The following is a 22,141-nucleotide window of genomic DNA, read 5'->3' on the forward strand; positions in this document are numbered from 1 at the left end:
ATGTATGAATGCCATGTAAGATGGTATAAAATTGTGGTATAAAAATGTGGTAAGTGTAGCATTACTGTTTGTGTAAAATATTAAATTCAACCATGACAACTAAATATGAGGTTATATTGTACAATGGTTTATAATTTGAATTTATTTTTTTGTGAGAGTTTTTCAAATTCATTTTGAATACATTATATTTGGCATTGTTGTAACTGTTTTAATTATGGACTCTTAAAATAATTACATTAGATATTTTTCCTCATCATCCGGATGCAGTGTATTAGATAATTTACATGACAAATGAGGGAAGTAACTAAAGACAGAGCATCGATAAATAAGGAAGCTAAAAAGTCTGAGTAGTAGACAGCTACGGTGGTCATAAGACCACGGGATTCCTAGTCTTTATCCTCCTCGTTCCGCATCTCGTTTAATGGGATTTGGAATTTTTCACTTTATATAGGAAGGGGATTAACCCTGATGACGAGGGATAGGATTTAACCACGGTTACTTTAACTTAACCATGATTCATTCAACCCCGGTTACCAAGGCCCCACTCAACCCTTTATAAGGGACACCACCCGCAACTCTTTTTCCTCACCACCTTCTCCTCTGCGTTTGAACAAAACCCATACTCTCATTTTGATGCTCCTCATCATAGTGTCTTCCGTTATTTATAATTAGCCTCCTCGCTTCTCTTCTTCATTTTCGTCTCCAACTCTCAAACTCTGGTTCAACCTCTCTCTCTCATTCCTATATTTTGCTTGTAGTTTCAGTCTCTGTATTGAAAAATAGTTTTCGAAAAGTATGACAAATGAGGCCTTAATTTCCATCACATTTACGCCCAGAATTGGACTCTCATCTTTCATCGCCGATTAAAAATAAAAAAAATAACAGAAAATTCGACGTAAATCGTAGTAACTGTGAACCTGTTTTGAATTTTAGTTTTGACGATATTTTGTTTGTTTTGGTGGCAGAGGATCGAGAGAGATGGCATCGAACGGGAACGGAGAGTTCACCTTCGCAAACGGTAACGGAACGGCGAAGGGTAACGGGAACGGAACGGCAAGGAACGGACTGGCGAAGATCCAGACGCAGAAGAAAGGCGGGAATGGGATCTGCCACGACGACAGTGCACCGCCGGTGAAGGCGCAGACCATCGACGAGCTCCACTCGCTGCAGAAGAAGAAGTCGGCGCCCACCACTCCCATCAAAGCCACGCAGGGCGGTACCTTCGCTGCCACCTTATCGGAAGAGGAGCGCCACAAGCAGCAGCTCCAGTCCATCAGGTATATTATGCTTACACGTGTCACGTACCTACGTACGCACGCACCCACCCACCCAATATTTCCACTGTTATTGTTAAATCACTAAATGCCAAAAATATAACTTTTTCTTTTGCCTAAATTTATGTTTTTTATTACATACATTCTAATTCTTTTTTTATTGTAATAATATTTTCTTTTGGAATGTTAATAATATGATATGTTGTGAGGTTATTAATCCTTTCTATTTTGACAGCTTAAGTTGCCAATCAGACAATTTATTATTATAAGAAAAATAACAAATTTAGTATGAGTGTATATATCTTATGTGTCTATCATATTTATTACATTAGATTATGTATGCATAAAGATATAAATAATAAATGGATACACACTTTATATAAAAGTTTTATTCAACGTTATAAACGAGGTAATGAATAAATTAATTTTTTAAAATTCTTAAAAATAAATTTTTTGGCCGGGCCCAAAAATAGATTAGAAGAGTAGATGACCCAACTGTCTGGGACCCACAAAATGATAGACCCACCACTAGATGTAATATGGTGGTAAAAACCAAAAAGTTTATGGTGCACGGTTTATAATTAACAAGTGGAGGTCCCACATAGTGTTGCATCAGTTCGGAAAAATCTATTCTGAATGTATGTATTTTATACATTTATTTTTTTAATATTTCAATATATGTGTTATGACAAAAATGAACAATTTTAGCTTATTTGAGGGGACTAAGCCCAGATCTAGCCACATTTGTGGCTAGTCTTTTGTATTTTCTGGCTTGTAGCCCTCCTTTCTACCAAAAAAAAAAGAAGAACAATTTAAATTTTATAAATTTGAGAAAAGATAAAGTGTATGCTCGTTACATAAAATTTTAGTCCAATAAATGGCATGTTGAGAATGCAATACATAAAATTTGTCTTTTGGTAAATACATTCACAAGTCTTTTTCGGTAAGTTAGGAAATTGGAAACATCCAAAATCATTATAACGAAGAGAGAAACTAGAGAAAGATGCAAATTACAAAAATGGTGTCTGAATTTTCACCAAAGTTTTTATTTTGGTGGTTGAACTTGTTTAACTTTGTGGGTTAATTTTGTGGTTTTGGGCATATATGTAGTGCATCTTTGGCTTCGCTGACTAGAGGAACTGGACCTAAGGTTGTGAAAGGAGACCCGGCTAAGCAGTCTGAGACCCCCAAGGTTTCATCGCATGTCTCTCACCATCACCATTTCACCCCCACCATTAGCGTCAGTGACAGTGCCCTCAAGTTCACTCATGTCCTCTACAATCTCTCTCCGGCTGGTAAGAAAAACTTATTTATTACAAGTATATATATATATATGCGCAATGAGTGAGATAAACTATGTTAGTATATTATGTGATGTTACAATTATACACAAATACACAAGTATTAAGTACGAGACTTGACGTGAATTTTTATGGGTGCGAAAATATGGTTTTATCTTTACACCTAAGAGACAGTGGGCCGTGAATATTTTCTTTACTACCCAAAAAATAAATTGTTGGACTATAATAGGGCCATCACTTAGAAATAGTACTAATTAAATGTTATATATGTTGGGTTGTATTATGTGGTGCAGAGCTATATGAGCAGGCCATAAAATATGAGAAAGGGTCGTTTATTACTTCAACCGGCGCATTAGCAACTCTTTCTGGAGCCAAGACTGGTCGATCTCCCAGAGACAAACGCGTTGTCAAGGATGAGACCACTGAGGATGACCTTTGGTGGGGAAGGTAATTAATTAAGCATTTAAGTGCCCATTAAATTTAACTTTTGACTACCATGTAATTAATAATATGATAATTACAAATATTTGATTGATGTTTGTATTTTCACCTGTATAGGGGTTCACCTAACATCGAAATGGACGAGGAAACCTTCATGGTCAACAGAGAAAGAGCTGTGGATTACTTGAATTCTTTGGACAAGGTCATATTTTTATTTAATTATGTCATATAATAATCATTTACTTGCTTTTCTATAAGAGAAAAAATGGGGTTGAAAATGTGTATGTATGTATGTTTATCTTAGAATCTTGTTTACTTTTAGGAGATAGTGATGTGGATGATGGTATCTTTATTCTCTTTTTCCAACTTGGCCATAAATCCCATTGGGAGTAGTAATTTTGTCGTTATCTGAATAATTTGCTCATACCCGTTTTAGCGGTTCCCTGTATACTTTTTTTGATGACCTCATAAGTCCAGGAAGGATATATACAAGACTATATACAATATTTATTCAGATTTATATGGATAATTATTAATTGGTCCCCACTAGGCTCTTTAGCTATTAGCACCTTGGATTACTATCTATAGGCACTGCCATGCTTATGAGTTAGGAAGACATGCTATTAAAACAGATTGAGATTCAATTTGATTTCATTTGGTAACAATTAGTTTGCAAGCTTATAATGAATAGCTAAGGCCCCTTTGCTGTAAAATTGAAGTTATTCCAGACTGTTATGATTTGTGTATTGGACATTAGTGTAAAACTTGTTATTATGATGCTTATTATATATTGTGGTTTGCTTAATAAAGTGAAATTTATAGGTATGGCTATAAAGTATAGAAATTAGTTATCCACTTGCTTAGTATCTACTTTGTTCATCATTCCTTGTAGATTAAAAAATGAGTGGCAGATGAGATAACAATGGTCTTGAATCTCTGATTTACAGGTCTTTGTAAATGATCAATTTTTGAACTGGGATCCAGAAAACAGAATCAAAGTGCGGATTGTCTCTGCCAGGGCTTATCATTCATTGTTCATGCACAACATGTAAGTGAAACATTAGAATTGTGAACAATTTGCTTTGTGTGCAGTATATACGTTTCTGTATGCCCTCCATTGGGTATGAGCCTCCCAGATAAGTCCTCTTAACGTTGACATATATAATCTTTCTGAGTATTATCATCATCCCTAAGTAGATCATTGAGTCCAGGAAAAAAAGGGTGTATTAGTCTAGTGTACCATTGGATAACTGGGTGGGTGGCAGGTGTATCCGACCCACTCCTGAAGAGCTGGAGAATTTCGGTACTCCGGACTTCACTATATACAATGCTGGCCAGTTCCCGTGTAACCGTTACACCCACTACATGACATCCTCTACTAGCATAGATCTTAATCTTGCTAGGAGCGAAATGGTCATCCTCGGCACCATGTACGCCGGGGAAATGAAGAAAGGCCTTTTCAGTGTCATGCATTATCTCATGCCTAAGCGACAAATCCTCTCCCTACATTCTGGCTGCAATATGGGGAAAGATGGAGATGTTGCCCTCTTCTTTGGATTGTCAGGTATAGTATTAATGGAGATCATGGTAATGGTGTGGCTCCAGTAGCTGCCATATGATATGCGCCCTCTTACTCTCTCTCTTTCACCATCCTTGGTGTCTTATTATACATGTTGTGACAAAATACATTGATCACTTTCAATTGTTTCTAATGAATGCTATTTGTCTTTTTTCATTTTATTAATTAGGTACCGGAAAGACAACTCTATCTACGGATCACAATAGGTACTTGATTGGAGATGATGAACACTGTTGGACTGAGAATGGTGTGTCTAACATTGAAGGTGGTTGCTATGCCAAATGCATTGACCTTGTAAAGGAGAAAGAGCCTGACATTTGGAATGCCATCAAGTTTGGGGCTGGTAATTTATCATTTTCATTTCTTGTATATGTATGCATTATAGTGCTTTGTTCAATCTTTGTGAACTCAACTGATGTCCTCCCAAAAATGATTGAATTGATCCTCATTGGCAGTGTTGGAAAATATCGTGTTTGATGAGCATACACGAGAGGTGGATTATTCTGACAAATCTGTTACAGGTAAATATCTTTTTGTTTTTTCATCTGAATAAATTATCAGTCCTGTAAGCTGGAATAACAGAGTTTTATCCTATGCCCAAAGTTGGCAAAAATAAGTTATGACCTAGTCATGCCAAGTAAATTCTGACTTGAAACAAGTATTTAAATGAAAGTTGACAAAGAATGGAATCAGTTACCACTTTGTCATGCTAAGGAACAGCTTATTTGAATTACTTTAGTTGTTTATCGACTTGTCCACTGTTGTGCTGAATAACCATAATTCACTTATTTTGCTTAACACTAATCTAATTGTGTGCTAATGTGCGATCCACTCGATCAAATTTATCAAGAGGGTCCTCACTCCTCAGTTCAATAAACTTAGTTGGTAACTCTAGCATAGGAGAAGGAAAAAGAAAACTTTAAAGGGAAAAAAGATGAACTTTATATATGCTTACTTAACTAGAGGTCGGATTGTATTATTTAGACTTAACTGATATGCAACGGACCTTGTAAGGAACTGAAAACTAGAAATATGCTCATATTGTGATTAATTATGCTTTCATACGCTTCTGATACACCTGATAAATTTATTGAGCTGTTTTTCTTGTGTTGCAGAGAATACTCGTGCAGCCTACCCGATTGAGTACATTCCCAACGCAAAGATACCATGTGTTGGCCCACATCCAAAGAATGTCATACTTTTGGCATGTGATGCATTTGGTGTGCTCCCTCCAGTGAGCAAGTTAAACCTGGCACAGACCATGTACCATTTCATCAGTGGCTATACTGCCCTGGTAAGTTCAAGTTGTTCAACTATTCCCATTGTACTTGTGATTGGTTAATAAATTGGGGGATTAATGAGGCTCTATGCTAAAAAGCACATATCATTGGAATTTTGTCAATTTATTGGGCTTCTACAGATTTTTGACAACCAATGTTTGATAATGTTCAGGTTGCTGGAACTGAAGAGGGTATTAAGGAGCCACAGGCAACATTCTCAGCTTGCTTTGGTGCAGCATTTATAATGTTGCATCCTACCAAGTATGCAGCAATGCTGGCTGAGAAGATGCAGAAGTATGGTGCCACTGGATGGTTGGTCAACACTGGCTGGTCAGGTGGAAGGTATTATATATCATCATCATAACATTAAAAACCTCACAACTTATCCATTTTTGGAAGAAAATTAAGTTGAACCAAATCTCTGTCTCCTGCAGGTATGGATCAGGAAGTCGCATTAAGCTACCCTACACCCGGAAAATCATCGATGCCATACACTCTGGCAGCCTCTTGAAGGTAAATTACAAGAAGACTGAAGTGTTTGGACTTGAGATCCCCACAGAGGTTGAGGGAGTGCCTTCAGAAATACTGGATCCTGTGAACACTGTAAGTCAGCTTTCTCTTCATACAAGTTTTCCTTTGTTTTCTACTGCTTATTAGTCTTGGTCTGCCTTTGTAATTGTAATGTGATTTCCCATGTTTTATTTTGGAGTTGCAGTGGTCAGACAAGAAGGCATACAAGGAAACACTGCTGAAGCTGGCTGACCTGTTCAAGAACAACTTTGAGACTTTCACAAACTACAAGATTGGCAAGGACAACAAGCTGACTGAGGACATCCTTGCGGCTGGTCCAAATTTCTAGTGAACTTCTGATCGATGCAGTATAAAATAAAGGGATAGATTGAGAGACGTAGTCAGGTTATTGTTCAATAGGATATGCAAAGTGGTTCTTGTATTTCATTTCCCAGTCTAATATAATGAAGAATCGGCCATTCAGCCTCAACTCTTGTATTTCATTTCCCAGTCTAATATAATGAAGAATCGGCCATTCAGCCTCAACTCTTGGTTTCATCCAAATTGCTATTTTGAGATAACATTAAGACAACAAATAGTATTACAGTTCAAGTTTAGACTAAAAACTGCCCATCTTCATGAAGCTTAATATGGACAAAGAAAAAATTGAGAATAAAGTCAGATTGCAGTAGGGATGATTCCATCTGAATTCTAATTGCTTCTTACTTTATACCATTTTAAAAATTAATAATTTAAACCACAATTTGTTTTCTGACTTAAAAACCAAAAATTAAGAAAAAAAGATTGGTCTTGGCCTAGGAGAGGGAACAAGGAGTAAAAGGGAGAAGGGGAGGAGAGGAGAGAGTTCTTGTTTATCATTACAATATAAAGTTATAAACCCTATGTAATCCTAAATCCAAAGCGTTGAACCTTAAATCTTAAAATGACATCTTAAAATGACATCGACTTGAATATAAACACAATATCAGCACAAAATATACAAACAGAAGAATCTATTAAAAATGATGAATTTGAATTTATTTCTCTTTAGAATTGAGGAATTCTAGATAGAATTCTTAAAAATCCACTAATACCTACACTCTATTCCAAATGAAGAACACTTAATTTTAACCCAAAATGTTTCTGTGACTACTAGTCCATGGGAAGCTTTTTAACTAACGATCAAGCATTTGATAGGCTGCATCAGAGCTTGGAAAGTTTGGGTCCTTTGGGAGGTTTTTTTATTTTTATTTTCTTTATTGAAAAGAAGGTTTGGGAGGCTATGGCAATACCTAGTCTTTTAAATAATGTTGTTAGCATCAATTCCTTGATCTGATGTATGCAAATCTTATGTCCAATCCCAAATGACAGAGAGGCTTATATGCTGGGGTGTGCTATTTGCCTTTTCCTCATGGGCCCATGGCACATATTGAAGTGGAGGAACATGCAGGTCTTTGCTCCCTCGTTTGTTTTTTTGATTTGTTCATTTTCTCAAGGCAAGACTGGAACTGCAGACCTAGTCACATGCAAGGAGTAAAATTTCGGTTTCGAGGAAATTTTCGAGGAAATTTCGATTAAAATTTCGATTTCGATAAAATTAGACAAAAACGACGGAAATTGCTATCAAAATATGAAAATTTTGAATGGCACTTGACCATATGTTTATTTAACATATTATCTACTATATTGATAAAAAATATTGAAGAAACCAAATAATATAATAGATTTCATGTGATATAAGGTAAATATAATGCGCGCTAGAGACAAATACTGTTAAATAAAAATAGTTCACTAATTAATAATTACATAAAAATGACCTATTTTCAAGGGATATTTAATCATTTTGAATCCAATTGTCCTTAAAACATATGTGGACAAATAAGAAAATGGCATGTATTGTTATTTTCTAAACCACTTAATCCAATTACCAAAAACAATCTAAATAGATTGTGAGATCCCGAAAAGTTGGTTTATAATTTATTTTGAAGTAAATAGTGATTTATTGATAATTATCTTGTTAATTCGGAGATATTATAATTTTTATGAGAAATTTTGGAAGGAAATAAATTAATTTGAAGTCGTAGAAAAATAAAATTTATCAAGACGAACTCACGAGATTTTACAAAACGTTTTTCGGACCTCGAAGTTAATTTTGGTAAGTTATTTAAATTTTAAGTGATTTCGGCAAGTCATTGAGGAATAATAAAAATTAGGAAAGACTCGGTCTTGATTTTAGTCTTGTTGGAAAAGTCTCGGGTCAACGAGCGCATAGACGCAAATGAAACGTGTTTTTTTTCTTTTTTTCTTTTTTTCTTTTCTTTTCTCTTCCTTTTTTTTTTTTTTTTTCTTTCCTTCTTCGGTTCTTCCTTTTCACCCGTGAGCTAAATATAATTCCAAACTAATAAAAAACTCCATTTTGACTAGTGAACATACTTAAATACCAGTTTTGGTCCTTAGGTTAGGGTCCTATTCTTGCAATTAAGCAGACTTGGTTTTGTTCCTTAACCTGAAGACAGAAACATATATATATATATATATAGCTAGGTCTGACTACTAGCTTGTAGTAGTGTAGAACTAGTGCAGCTTGTATAGTTTAGGACTAGAGTTTGGCACAAGAATGCATGGGCGGCTGTTGTTGTTGTAGATATGGAAGCTAGCCGACCTATCCCATCAGATCTTTAAATTATTGAGGCTACGTAACACTCATTTCTGGACGAAGATCAGTTTTGAATAGACACTGCGTGTATAGTATGATAATTCAATTTGTTACGATGCAGATCATATATTTAATTTATCTTAAAAAATTGTAAACTTTGATTGAGATAAGGATACATACCAAGTTATCAACATATTACATATCATTATATCAATGAAGGTTCTACGGGCCGTGACCACCCCTGCTATCCAATCTTCCCTTTCTCTCTCCAGCCTTCCATTTTCTTCATTTCCTTCGGTTCTCACGCAGGCACGCAGCAGACATTTGACCAAAAAAAATTCTCACGCAGACAACACTCCTCCCTCCTCCCTCCTCTCTTCTCTTTCCTCTCTCTCCCTCCCTCTCCCTCCCCCTCCCCCCCTCCCCCTCCCCGATCTCCTCTTTCGGAGCTCCTCTCCTCCCCGGATCTCCTCTCCCTCCGGCGACAGCAACCTCTTTCTTCCCGATCTCTTCTCTCCCTCCGGTGACGGCGGCCCTCACTCCCTCCAGTCTTTGCCTCCCTTCGGTCTCTACGCGAAATTTCAGCGAAATTTCGCCCAAATTTCGGCGAAATTTAGAGAAATTTAACAAAAATGTGCTTGGAGCATTTTCGAAATTTCGGACGAAATTTAAACGAAATTTCGTCGAAATTTTTCCGAAAAATAACGGATCTGTGATAAAATTTCGAGATCCCCAAAAAACGAAAATTTCGGCGAAATTTTCGAAATTTCAATCCTTGGTCACATGTACAGAGACAGGAGAAAAGGGCACCTGATTGTAACTTTTAACCCGATGATATCATACCAATGATCATCTATCGTGGCATGGACTAAACTACTGAAATAAGGAACATACAATTTTGTCAAATGAATTGAATTATGTATGACCATTAGTCTACAATAAGACTCTGACAGGTATACAAGCATGATCAGGGAATAAGTTTCCAAGCATGATCCATAATTTCGTCATTTATGAAAGGACGCAAAGACCACATTAGGCAGTAGCTCTCTAATTCTCCTGCAGATGACTTGGGATTTAGAGCAGACACAACCCTTTCCTGCAACAAGGAGTGGCATTGGATGTCTGTAAAGTTCACAAAAAATTACACAAATGATACGAAAAGAGGCAGGGAGCTTAATACCTGCATCATGTAGTCTTGCTTGACCATGCTGTAAATGACCCCCATCAGAACAGCATAATCAGTGACTTCGTTTCTTTTGGGACGAGATGATGCAATTTCCTCCTAAAGGAAAAGTTTGGTTTCAGTGGTTTGGCATTTTAAATAATATTATCAACCATAAGAAATCAGAATTAAGAATTGGTGTAAGAATTTTTCTGAGATATATACAAATCTGAACTAGGAATGAAATACTTCTACGTAATTAGCATTCAGAAACACAACAAGGGATAGAAAATGAGATGATTCAGTTCAGCAAAACATTATAGAACTCAAAATATTGATAAAGCCTAGTAAGCATCATAACTCCCTCTATCCCAAAGAATTGTCCTCTCTTTTTAAGTCATCAACAAATAAAAGAGACAAATATTGCATTCACAACTTTTTATCTAATGCTCTTTTCCCCATTTGAATCCATTTAAAACTTGATCAGAAAATGAAAGCAATGAAAAGCTTCGTAAAATTTAAGATTCATTATAGAGGATTGATCTTCAAAATAGACAAGCATTTCAGTAAAAACTATAGAAGAAAGGAAGACAATTATTTTGGACACAAAGAATGTGTTACATGAACAAGAGAGATATTTTAAATTTTAAAATTAATTAGAAAATAAACTTGCCATTTACAGAACTGTACTAAGATTTCTGTAGTTAAAAGGAGACGTTTGAATGACAGCTGACCAAACTTTGGCCAAAATTCTGCAGATTGAACCTTGCTAATTATTTCTGAGAGAGGGCAAGGAGCTTTTCAGCAGGTGTACTCTATGTAGCAGCCATAGCTTGTAGGCATGGTATGGGGACTTTGAGCTTACCTATAAAAGACCCCATATAAATAGATACTATGCCAAATTTGTCATACTTTGGGGTGGGGGGATATGCTTCAATTCAACTAAGCCTCAACAAAATTCCAAGCATGCAATCATCTGATTTATATTGAAATTAGTGCTATGCAGATATACAAGTGTGAGTGTGTGTGTATGTGTATGTATATGGCTGCAATAGACATGTATGAACAGTCAGAAAATTCTAGTGCATGGGTAACAATAACTACTGAATTCATGGGAGAAAAAAGACAAACAAGATGAGAAAACATATCTGAACTGACAATGTAATTAACCAAATATACATTGAGAAGGAAAAAGAGGAAGAAAGACTACCATTTCATCAATACTTGCTTCTGCATTCAACCTGTCATCAAAATTTTCATCCTGGAAGGGGAATAGATTTCCCATTGCAGTTCTCATTGCACTAGTTGCATCCTCTAGGAGGCATTCAAGTTCCTTAAGTATGCTTTTGCCTGCAACTCCCATTACATATTTAAAATAAAATTTCAAAAGTACATTAAGTGTGGCATTGCAGCAAGTAAGGAAATGTGCCATTAACAAAGTAAACATTGCAACAAATATCAAGCACACTGGATAAGAAAGAACTACTTATACAAGCAGATAATACAGATTATCGGTGTAAAGACACCACTTCACTTGACAAGATTACTTTGTGATATAAAACTGAAGAAATGTATAATGGTAAATTTTGGAAAGAGATGTTACCTTGACTTAAATGGTCAAGAAGTCCAAGTTGGCATGCATGCACTTCTCTACACACATTTCCCCATGTATAAAAACAAATAGTGTTCAGACCAATAAGATATCAGAATTTGGCAAAACCAGGAAAGGCACAAGTGCACAACATCATACCAAAGGATGGAAAAAACAAATGATAGCAGGTGAAAATTTAAGGCCAAAGAGTAGAAAACCATGGAAAATTAGATATATCCAATATTATCAATACTCCAAAATAACAGACAATTATAGACCAAGTTTGCAAGAAAAAATTCTTAATAGAATCAAAGTACAGCTGGCAAAGGGAGCAAAAGTAAGAACACTGACATTTAACAGATGCCCAAAAAACTTAAGGAAATAAAGGTCAAATGAAGAGAAAAGATCATAGCTCATTCCAATTATTTCAAGAAATTATACACAGATAACACAGAATTGAGTATAATTGTTTAAAAATTATGTAACCTAGTAGGGAATAAGGTTGATATGAGTATAGGAGGGCCTCCATTATCTAACCAAGTATCTAAAAACATAAAACAATTGCACTTACACTTTCTTGTATTTTGCATGCCATCATCAGTGTTGATACATCCAGCTTCAATGTATGATTTAACCCTCTTTGTTTCGTTAGCTCGGATTATGTTTTTAACCAACTCAGATATCTTGTCTATCGGAGGCCGTCGAAGAAATTCTAAAACAGAAGAATGTTACAGAAACATGTCAAGAAAACTTCATCCTAGTACAAAAAACAAGTCATAAAACATAATCCAAAACACCTACCCAGTCCCTGTTGAAAGCCAATGAGTAATGTGCTTCCCATGGCCACCAATTCCTCAAACTTGGTAAACCTGCCACAATGATGAAGTTAAAAGATTTACCCAGATCACAAATAAAAAACACACCAACATGACCATGAAAGTCAATTTCTCCTAGTACAGCTCAAAACACAATCACAAAGGTAGAGAATACCTGATCATAAAATCCTTGAACAAGTTGAAAATCTTGTCCTCTAATTCCGACATTCAGCAAAAAGCTGTGTAAGTTTCACCAATGAAAAACCCATTAGGTTCAATGGATGTAGAGAAAATTAACACAAAATGAAAAAAAATATATATATATTTTTGGTAAGCTAAGATGAAAATATATTATTCACATGGGAGATCCAAAACCTCCTGTATAAGTTAAGTATTTGATATCTCAAGCATTAACAACAAATTAAACCCCAGAAAATGTCTTACAATGTTTATACTAACAACACAGACAATGGGGAGATGCATGCGAATTAAGAAATTTAAGTAATTTGCTTACTTGCTCATTCCACTATTTAAGTAATTTGCTCGCTTTCACATGCTTCCTTTTATCTTCCTCCCAAGTCCATTGTTTATTCCCCATAAATAATATTCTTCAAATTACTTTTAATTATTTGGTTGCAAAAGTATTTGTATTTTCAAGATTACCATTCCATTCAAACTAAAGCAATAAATTCTAGATTAATATTGTTCTAAATCACAAGTGTCTTGAATTGCAGTTCTCATACACTCCTAACAGACGAAAAATTCAGCAGTGTACTAGACATCTACCAAATCTGTCAACATAGTTAATACAAACCAGGTAGAAATAAATATATAAACCACAAAAAATCAATTAATTGATGGTGGTTAACACAAGGCTAAGTGTAAACTACAACAATTGAACACCCTCAATGCTATAAAACGAATTCAAATACAAAATTTTGGACATTTTCTTGTTTTGAGATATAGAGTGATGGGCTTTTCTTCATTTTTCAAATTTTCCAGTGGTGCATATGAATTCTAGAGAGAGAGAGAGAGAGTACCGTGAGAAGAATTGTAGTTGGAGTGAGAAATTTGAGAGTAGCAGTGAGATCAAGGGACGCGACAACACACCGGCGAGAGAGAACAGGGGAGGGGGAGACAAAACAGAGTTGCAGATCGGCGAGAAAGATGGTGGATTTGTGATTTAGGTATTACAAGGTCCACTCTGTGAAATTAAAGATAAGAGAGGGGTAAAACCGTACCAAAAACATTTGTACCAAGATACGAGGCATGGGCCGATAAAAACACAAATAAGTACAAGCCCAAAACAACCTATTTATTTGCATATCATAAAGAGTGATGCTATTTCGACCACCCTAAACTGTTGAATTGACCACCCTATTTCAAAATTTCAATTGTACCCTTAAAATAAAAAATTTAAATTTTGTTTATCGAGTCATTTGACAGTTATCTACAGAAATATTTGTAGTTATTTGATAGTTATTTGCTGAACATTGGTGGATAACCACAAAATGAAAATAAAAAATGTATTCGACAATTATATGCTAAAATGTTCGTGTTTATTCGACACTTATCTGCCGAACATTGGTGGATGTTTCGGTAGATAACCACCGAATAGATCTGGATGATTTCATCATGTTTTTGCAATAAAAGGTAAAATAGAAAAAAAAAAAAAATTGGGCAAAATATGTTAGGGTAATCAAATTAGCAGTTGAGGGTGGTCTGCATAACCTCACTCCATCATAAACCCTTTTTTTTCTTTCCAATTGCCCAAAGGCCTCAAACCCCCATCAACTCCTTAACCTTATTTTTTTCTCTTTTCTTTTTCTTTCCTTCCTTTTCATTCATGTGACTTCTTCCCTTCCTTCCAATAACTTCTTTCATTCTTCCCTCCCATTTCTCTCTCCCAGGCTCCTAACCCAGTCACATACTCACATCTTTTCCTCATTCCTCCTTCCTCCTTCTCCTCTCCCTTCCCGATCTCCCTCTTTTCCTCTCTTCCTCTTCTCCTCCTTGATCTCTTCTCCCTTTCTTGAGCTAATAGTTGGCTAGGTTTTCTCAAAAAATTATTTCCCTGGTTTCGTTTTCACATTCGTTGGCTCAGTTTGATTGTTTGAACTGTTTTATCTTGCTGAAAAGTGAAAACAGAGAGAAGTGGTGAGTGAGCGAAATTTCAAAAATTTTGGCGAAATTTTAACGAATACACGTTAAAATTTCGATACCCCCAAAAATTGAAATTTTTTATAGAAATTTCAACGAAATTTTTTGCGGAAATTTCAACGAATTTTTTTGCAGAAATTGCTATCAAAATATGAAAATTTTGAATGAAACTTGACCATATGTTTATTTAACATATTATCTACTACATTGATAAAAAATATTGAAGAAACCAAATTATATAGTAGGTTTCATGTGATATAAGGTAAATATAATGAGCGCTGAAGGCAAATACTGTTAAATAAAATTAGTATAATGAATAAATAACATTAGTATATTCTTTATACTCTATAATCTATAGACTAAATTCTAATACTAAACCTTATATACTCTATATACCTTAATACTATTTATACTTTATAATCTATACACTAAACCCTATATATTTTATAATTTATACTTTATATTGTTTAGGATATGGTATAGGATATTAAAGTTTAAGCCCTTTAGGATATTTTTAATATTTTTTTATATATAAATGTATTAGGGTTTAAAAACAATTAAACGAAACACCAAAATAACCAAACGAAACCCCAAACCCTGTTTTTTATTTCCAATTGCCTAAACCCCAATCAACCCTAAACTTTTTTTTTTTCCTTTCTTTTTTCCTGTGACCTCTCCAGTCTTCCCTCTCATTACTCATTACTCATCTTTTTCCTTCATTTTCAGTTTTCCCCGTGACTTCTCACCTTCTCTTTCTGTCTCCCAGTCCCTCACTTCTTTCTTCCTCCTTGATCTCTTCTCTCTCCTCCCTCTCTCTTCCTCCTTTCCCTCCCCGGATCTTCTCTCCACCGATCTCTTCCTCTCCTTCCCCGATCTCTTTTCTCCTTCTGGCGACGGGTAGCTCTGTCTCTTCCTTCCTTCTCTCCCTCCGGTCTCTACCTCCCTTCTCTCCCTTCGGTCTCTGCCTCCGATATTTTTGCCGAAATTTTTGAAATCTTGACAAAAATATTTTGGTATCGTAATAAAATCTCCCCTCCCAAAAAAATGAAATTTTCGGCAAAATTTCAAAATTTTCCTCCTTGTGTCCATCTATTCCTTTCAAACTGTTAAAAATTCACGGTATAAATGTCTACTTTGTTTTCACTATGTATTTTGATAGTGTCTGTTTGGAAATATGTAAGATCTTAAATTTTGTATGGTAGCCTTTGTTTTGAAATTTCAGGTAGTGTTTGTTTCAGCTCCCTTTAGCTGAGTGCATAGTTAATAATATACGTGACGAAAAAAATACGTACGTGTATTATTTGGGATATTTACTCTAAAGTTATAATGTAAAATTTAGATATAATATATCTTTAGATATAATAGTACGTGAAAAATATGAAATAATACGTGATAATACGAGAATAATACACGTTTAATATGAACTTGATACGCGTATAATTGAAAAATATATGTATTATATGTTTGGATTGAAAAATATGCATTTTTTTTCATAAATTTCAAAAAATATAAAAGACGAAAGTTTTTAAAAAAAATACGTACGTATGCATTATTATACATTTGAAAAATATGAAATAATACATGATAATATGTGTTTAATATGAGATTGATACACATATAATTGAAAAATACATGTATTATACATTTGGATTGAAAAATACACGTTTTTTTTCTGTATATTTTGAAAAATATAAAAGACAAAAGTTTTTTTCAAAAATAAGTACGTACGCATATAATATGCTTATTATACGCAAATTTACTAACTATGGTTGAGTGCTAAGTGACAAACTACTTATAAATCTAAATTTACAAGGTAATATATGTAAATTTGCATTGCAGAATAATGTATGTTTCGACTCTTTGGATGAGTGTTCGTTAAAAGTGGGCCGGCTTTAAATTCCTTTTTGTTTTTGGGCTGTTTTGTGCAGAGGTGTTGTTTTGGCGAAAAAAAAAAAAAAGAACTCTTTTTAATATAGAAAAAAGAAAAAAATGGAATTAGATAACCTTTTGGAAGGAACTAGATTGATATGGAATTTAAATTCCAGATTTTCAATAAAATAATGAAATTATTAAGATGTACTTTTTTTTTTATGAGATGATATATTTAAATTTTACATTCCAATTATGCAACTCTTCGTTTTACAGTAACCGACATGGTGCTAAAGTCGGGTCGAACCCCAAGTTTGCAAAATTAGGGCTTGCAGACTCTTCTCTCTTCGCATTTCTGATCGCATCAAATTCGTTTTCCTCCATTGAACGTGGTTTGCAATCGTTAGGGCTTGATGAAAGAGGAGTTGGAATCAAACTATAAGGGTTAGGGCTTTGCGGCGATTACATAAAATTTGAGAAGCTTCAGGATTGCGATCGCCGGCTGAGGTTGAAAGGACTTCGAGGTAAGTAGTTTGGTTCTGAATTCTGAAATCAGATAAAAAAAGATATGGAATTTGAATTTCCTAGTCTCGGCATGAGGTTTTAGCATCCGAACTTCGGATTCGACATTGGAAACGCCAATTCAAAATTGGGGCACAATGTGATGTTAATTCTATGGCCCCAAACAGAAAATATAGGGCTTTTGTTTGTAATTTATTGACTCGACGAAAATTACAGATTTTGCCGTCATTTTTCAGTCCGGTTCAATAAAATTTAGGGTTCCTTTTTTGTTTTCTTGAGTTTCAGGTGCCCAGTATTCGTATTTGTTAATTCGATAGCAATGCGGGGATATGATAGAGATGTAAGCAATTCAATCTACGTATATCCGTTATTGTTATTTATGTGTGAATTATTGTTAATAATACGCTCTCTTTTTTTCATCTGAAAATATTATTGTGATCATTTCTGGGGGTTGTTTTGGTGTAGGAATTGGACCGATATGATGATTATGAGGACGAAGGGGAGGGATATGAGGAAGATGGAGAAGAGTATGAAGAGGAAGAAGAAGAAGAAGAAGAAGAAGAAGAAGAAGATCCAAAGCCTACCAAGGAAGAATTGGAGTACCTTGAGTCGAGACAACGCTTGAAAGACCAAATTCGAAAGCAGATTAAGAAGGAAGGTGGTTCTTCTCTGGCCAACTCCAATGATAAAAAGAAGAAGCTCCCCTATGATAAGTGAGTGACTTCTTAACCACCATTTTTCTATGTGAAAAAACCCATACATCCTTTGTTCAATAAGGAAGGCGTTTCTGTTCATTTCTAGTACTAATTCTAATGCTCTATTAGAATTTTTAACTCATTGTGCTTCCTTTAATGAATATGTTGTAATTATCGTAAGGCAATGATGACACTGCCTTAAGTTATCTGTATGAATAATTGATGAACAATTTTGGGCATATATCTAAAATTTGAGGCAACTGATGCAATAAAATAGTTGCTTAATGTGTTGATTATCTTCGTGGTATTTTCTTCCTGTAGCCCGTGAAAGTTCAATTGTTTTTCTAGGGATATCATTAACTTGAAAATAACTCGCAGACACAATAGCAAAATATTTTGAAGCCATTTGATTCTTAAAATTTCATTTAAAACTGGAACTTTAATCAGGTTGAAATAGCCATGTGTTTTAAGTTTTTAACTTCATTATTAGCTTTTATTTTCACATGAAATGTTTTAAAGCTTAAACTTACACCAAATTGAGCCATGATTTTGCAGTGCCTTGTTTTCTAATTTGGTGATGGGTTGTATCATGGATATGATTGTTTCATATTATTGCATGTGGACATTATAGTTGTAATATTGTTTTTAAATTTCTGTCTCTGCTTATTCTGCAGTTATGGATCTTTCTTTGGCCCATCTCAACCAGTTATCGCTCAGAGAGTAATTCAAGAAAGCAAGTCGTTATTAGAAACCCAGCACCTTTCATCTAGGGTTGCAAACTCCCTCCATCCTGTACGTATTATTACTCTTTCTTTTTTCGGGTAGCTCGTTCCATTACTTGCTCACATCCCTTTTTTTTTTTTTTTTTTTTTTTTTTTTTCTAGCTGTCACTTACATTTTTCTTGATTGTTTTGATTTACCATTTAGTGGCCCACTTATGCTGTCCTGTTTGTTTTCGAAATGATTATGGAATGTACTTTTGGCCATGTAAATCTATGTTATGTGGTATATTTTGATTTGGGAAAAAGGGAGGAACTATAATTTGTTCTATTTGAGATTTTGCTTTTTATGTCATGAAATTTCCAAGCTCATTATTCTAAAAACGTTTTTGTAGTTGGTTCTTGTTTTTTTTGCCTCCTCAATTACGCTCTTGTTTTACTTTCAAATTTGATGAAGGGTTACTGATGGTTGACTTCTTGTTGAGGCTTACAGGACCTGTTTCTATATACAGTTCAGTTCCTATAGTTTTATACCTTTAAAGTTTTTGACTCTCATTTAGCATTCCTGATCTTTCTTGTTCATTGCTGCTTATCTTGTTTTCTCTTTAACCAATAACTGGTTAGTATTTAGTATATGAAATACTGTTTTGAACTTTTTTTTATCTACAATATCACCTTGTAGCTGTTCATTTTTATTTTGAAAAAAAAAAACATGTTCGGGGAAACCTCTTCTTTGTATGGTCTTTCTTTCTAATGCTAATGCTAATGCTTATTGATAAACATAAATTACATAATAGTGTAAACATGTTACGTAGTTTATGCATTGGGAAATTTGAAGCATTCTTCATGCGCCTTAATTGAGACATAGTATTTTATTTTGATGGTCTCACTTGCCTCTGCAGAATAAAAAGAGCTCTGGATCGACCTCTGCTGGATCGAAATCTGTAGCATATGCCCAGAAACCCAAAGTCATTAATGCGGTATCTGAAGAAAATTGTTTTAATTGGTTTCTAAGGTCTGAATTGGTCTCCTAGTTGTCTTACTATGTGTTAATGGAATCTCTGGTATGTGCAGGTAAAAAATAAAGTCCAAAAGCTCAAGGATACAAGAGATTACTCATTTTTATTATCCGAGGATGCAGAGCTTCCAGCCCCTGCAAAGGATCGGCCCCCTCGAAATGTCGCTGTTCCAAATTCTGGTGTGTTGCTGATCTACTACATCTCATCCGGCTCTTTGTCTATAGGGCTTTAAACATTCTATTTTCATTGAGGAACTTATACAGTTTTTTTTTTTTTTTTTTTCTGATGTTGAAGAGGTGCGATCAAATCAAATGGCGATGAAAAGCAAACAACCTTTGGCAAACAATGGTAGACATGTTCATGGCGGTCGTGATGAAAGAAAACTGGTTTCTATGAATGGACAGATGCATTCTAAAGTTGGGTCTCATAAGTTAAGTTCTGCCATTAGAAGACCTGATTCAACATCAATGGACTCTAGAAAACAGGACTCTAGAAAACAGCTTGGTAGCAACAACGGAAATGGGCCTGGCCGGCCTCTAGGACCAAAAGGTTTGCCTTCGAAGATGCCTGCTTCTACCACTGAGAGGAAGGCTTCTGCACCGGGTGCGAAGACTTCCATGTATGGTGTGCATAAACCACTCTCTTCAAAGTTGCAGTCATCCATTCCAAAGCAGCACTTGGAACCAAGAAAGGAAGTACGAGAACCTAATAAGCCCAAAGTGTTGCCGAAACGGTCAACAGCAGGATTGTCAAGACCTCAGGTTTAAAGCCACCATCTGCTACATTAATGCTTTCCTTTGCATGGCCAGTTTTTTGGAGACCTACTTCTGTAATTTCTTGTCATAGGTGCTTAATATTTGTAGCCATTCATGGATTTTAGCAGATAAACAAACCACAAATGCAAAAGCAAATCCCATCACGTCCTGTGTCACAAGAGAATCGTCCGAAAAAGAAGCCTGTGAGACGGTACCCTGAGGATGAGTATGACAATGAGGCCGGGGATTATTCTAGTATCATCAGACAGATGTTTAAGTAAGTATTTTGTTATTATTTTTATTCCCATTTCCTAGTTTTTAAATGGTTTGGAAGCCTGAAGTCGATTTCGAAATTCATTCATCTGCTGAATGCTGTTTAGCTCTCTTTGGTAGTTTTCATTGTTAACATGAAAAAGCGCAATCCCCACTAAATTGATATGTTTATGTTTCATTCTGCTATGTAGAATGTTCTTCCAAATATATTTTGATGAAGAGTGGTGTACATTTTTTTATGTACGCTAGAGGTTACTGTTGACTGGACTGCATACTGGAATCTTTACAAATCGGAAATTATGGATTGTTTTTGTGAATTTCAACTTTTCCCATTTTGGGAGATTAAGCATTTTGTTCTTGTGTTGTCCATTATGATATAGTAGTATCAATTCAATGTACCAGGAGCTGTAATTGATCATAGTTTGGAACTTTGGTCATTAAGGAGTTTTTTTTTATTATTTATTTTTTAAAATTCCTGAAATCAATGTGTAACTTTTGCAGGTATAATCCATCAAATTATAAAGGTGATGATGATGTTAGTGACATGGAGGCAGGCTTTGATGATATTATGAGGGAGGAGAAATTAAGGTAAGCAGTGTGTTTCACTTAATGATAATGTTTTTTAATTCTCTTTTTCATTTCAGTGACATAATGAGAAGGAACCATCGTTTCCCAGTTTGATTTCTTACCACTACTTGGCCCTATTGTGGTGTATGACTGAGATTATATAATATTGTGTGCAGTGAAAGAATTGCAAAACAGGAGGACGAAGAGCAATTTAGGTTGATAGAAGAAGAAGAAAGGAGGGAACGGATGGCTAAGTTGAGAAAACAAAAGAAGCGTAAGCTTGCTTAGCAGTGACCCATAGGGAAGGGAATTTCGCCTCACTTGATAAGTTGGGTTTTGGTCAATTAAGTCACCCCCATACTTTTCTCGTGCTTAAGTGGAGCTGATTATGAGATTTGATTATTCTGGAGTTGTAGGGGATTAAGTTGCTAATTGAAAATGTAATTGTTGCTGTCAAATAATGTGGAATATAATTTTTGGGTGCTGGAGAGTGGAGATGCATTTAGTGGTTGATTGGTTATGGAATTCCCCAAGGCTCCTATAAGGCTGAGATTTGAGATGGAACCTGCCCCAAAATGAAAGGCCAAGATTTGTTGGTCATGCTTGAATGATGCATCATTCTTTTTCTGCACAAATACTGATCGATGTTTTTCCTTCACCTTCCAAAATAAGAAAAGAAAAAAAAAATTTGAATTAGAGAAACAAAAAAGTGCTTTTGTCTTGATGAATATGTGGTTACCCTGGAGGGTGGAGACATCCTTGCCTGTACCGAAGATTATTTTTGGAAAATGTAAAATGTGTGTTTTGTTTTATATACAAAAAGCTGCATGATTTTTCATCACCAATTATTAGGGTTTAGGGTGTGACATTAATTTCCTAATCAACATGATCATTAATGTACATCCATTAGATCCATTAAGGCCTCTTCATTCCAATTATAGAATATTTTGCCA

General features: G+C 35.1%; 3 protein-coding genes across 4 annotated transcripts; 2 read left to right on the top strand and 1 right to left on the bottom strand.

Annotated features, from left to right (window-relative positions):
- The first annotated feature begins 598 nt into the window (after positions 1–598).
- LOC147284223 (phosphoenolpyruvate carboxykinase (ATP) 1-like) lies at positions 599–6,924 on the top strand. The gene is made up of 13 exons (XM_086243064.1): positions 599–719; positions 966–1,277; positions 2,385–2,569; positions 2,869–3,022; positions 3,134–3,218; positions 3,964–4,064; positions 4,282–4,580; positions 4,765–4,938; positions 5,051–5,116; positions 5,711–5,889; positions 6,048–6,217; positions 6,310–6,478; positions 6,591–6,924. The coding sequence occupies exons 2-13, from the start codon at positions 979–981 to the stop codon at positions 6,732–6,734; spliced, it is 2,025 nt and encodes a 674-aa protein (XP_086099190.1). The 5' UTR covers positions 599–719; positions 966–978; the 3' UTR covers positions 6,735–6,924.
- Positions 6,925–9,918: 2,994 nt separating this feature from the next.
- Positions 9,919–13,837, bottom strand: LOC147284224 (FAD-binding protein). Its single transcript, XM_086244035.1, has 8 exons — positions 13,650–13,837; positions 12,785–12,848; positions 12,596–12,663; positions 12,366–12,506; positions 11,807–11,848; positions 11,414–11,553; positions 10,222–10,323; positions 9,919–10,137 (listed from the first exon to the last, which is right to left on the bottom strand). The coding sequence occupies exons 2-8, from the start codon at positions 12,835–12,837 to the stop codon at positions 10,009–10,011; spliced, it is 675 nt and encodes a 224-aa protein (XP_086100161.1). The 5' UTR covers positions 12,838–12,848; positions 13,650–13,837; the 3' UTR covers positions 9,919–10,008.
- Positions 13,838–16,838: 3,001 nt separating this feature from the next.
- On the top strand, positions 16,839–22,010 carry LOC147284225 (uncharacterized). 2 transcript variants are annotated; one of them, XM_086244033.1, is made up of 10 exons: positions 16,839–17,162; positions 17,446–17,500; positions 17,626–17,873; positions 18,530–18,647; positions 19,477–19,554; positions 19,649–19,772; positions 19,888–20,354; positions 20,474–20,625; positions 21,123–21,209; positions 21,365–22,010. In XM_086244033.1, the coding sequence occupies exons 2-10, from the start codon at positions 17,480–17,482 to the stop codon at positions 21,474–21,476; spliced, it is 1,407 nt and encodes a 468-aa protein (XP_086100159.1). In that variant the 5' UTR covers positions 16,839–17,162; positions 17,446–17,479; the 3' UTR covers positions 21,477–22,010. The 2 variants fall into 2 exon arrangements, with proteins under 2 accessions (XP_086100159.1, XP_086100160.1); XM_086244034.1 differs by having other exon boundaries at positions 16,846–17,162; positions 20,477–20,625; positions 21,365–22,007.
- Positions 22,011–22,141: the final 131 nt, after the last annotated feature.

The sequence above is a fragment of the Dryas octopetala genome, chromosome 5 (assembly GCF_963921425.1).
Source record: "Dryas octopetala chromosome 5, drDryOcto1.1, whole genome shotgun sequence".
Lineage (NCBI taxonomy): Eukaryota > Viridiplantae > Streptophyta > Magnoliopsida > Rosales > Rosaceae > Dryas > Dryas octopetala.

Excerpts from the sequence above, each read along its gene's own strand:
- LOC147284223 (XM_086243064.1), top strand. The coding sequence starts at position 979 with ATGGCATCGAACGGGAACGGAGAGTTCACCTTCGCAAACGGTAACGGA. Across the intron at positions 1,278-2,384 it reads CAGCAGCTCCAGTCCATCAG|TGCATCTTTGGCTTCGCTGA; the intron begins GTATATTATGCT and ends GCATATATGTAG. Across the intron at positions 4,065-4,281 it reads TCATTGTTCATGCACAACAT|GTGTATCCGACCCACTCCTG; the intron begins GTAAGTGAAACA and ends GGTGGGTGGCAG.
- LOC147284224 (XM_086244035.1), bottom strand. The coding sequence starts at position 12,837 with ATGTCGGAATTAGAGGACAAGATTTTCAACTTGTTCAAGGATTTTATG. Across the intron at positions 11,554-11,806 it reads TCTTGACCATTTAAGTCAAG|GCAAAAGCATACTTAAGGAA; the intron begins GTAACATCTCTT and ends TGGGAGTTGCAG. Across the intron at positions 10,138-10,221 it reads AGCAAGACTACATGATGCAG|GAAAGGGTTGTGTCTGCTCT; the intron begins GTATTAAGCTCC and ends TCCTTGTTGCAG.
- LOC147284225 (XM_086244033.1), top strand. The coding sequence starts at position 17,480 with ATGCGGGGATATGATAGAGAT. Across the intron at positions 17,874-18,529 it reads AAGAAGCTCCCCTATGATAA|TTATGGATCTTTCTTTGGCC; the intron begins GTGAGTGACTTC and ends CTTATTCTGCAG. Across the intron at positions 19,773-19,887 it reads TGTCGCTGTTCCAAATTCTG|AGGTGCGATCAAATCAAATG; the intron begins GTGTGTTGCTGA and ends CTGATGTTGAAG.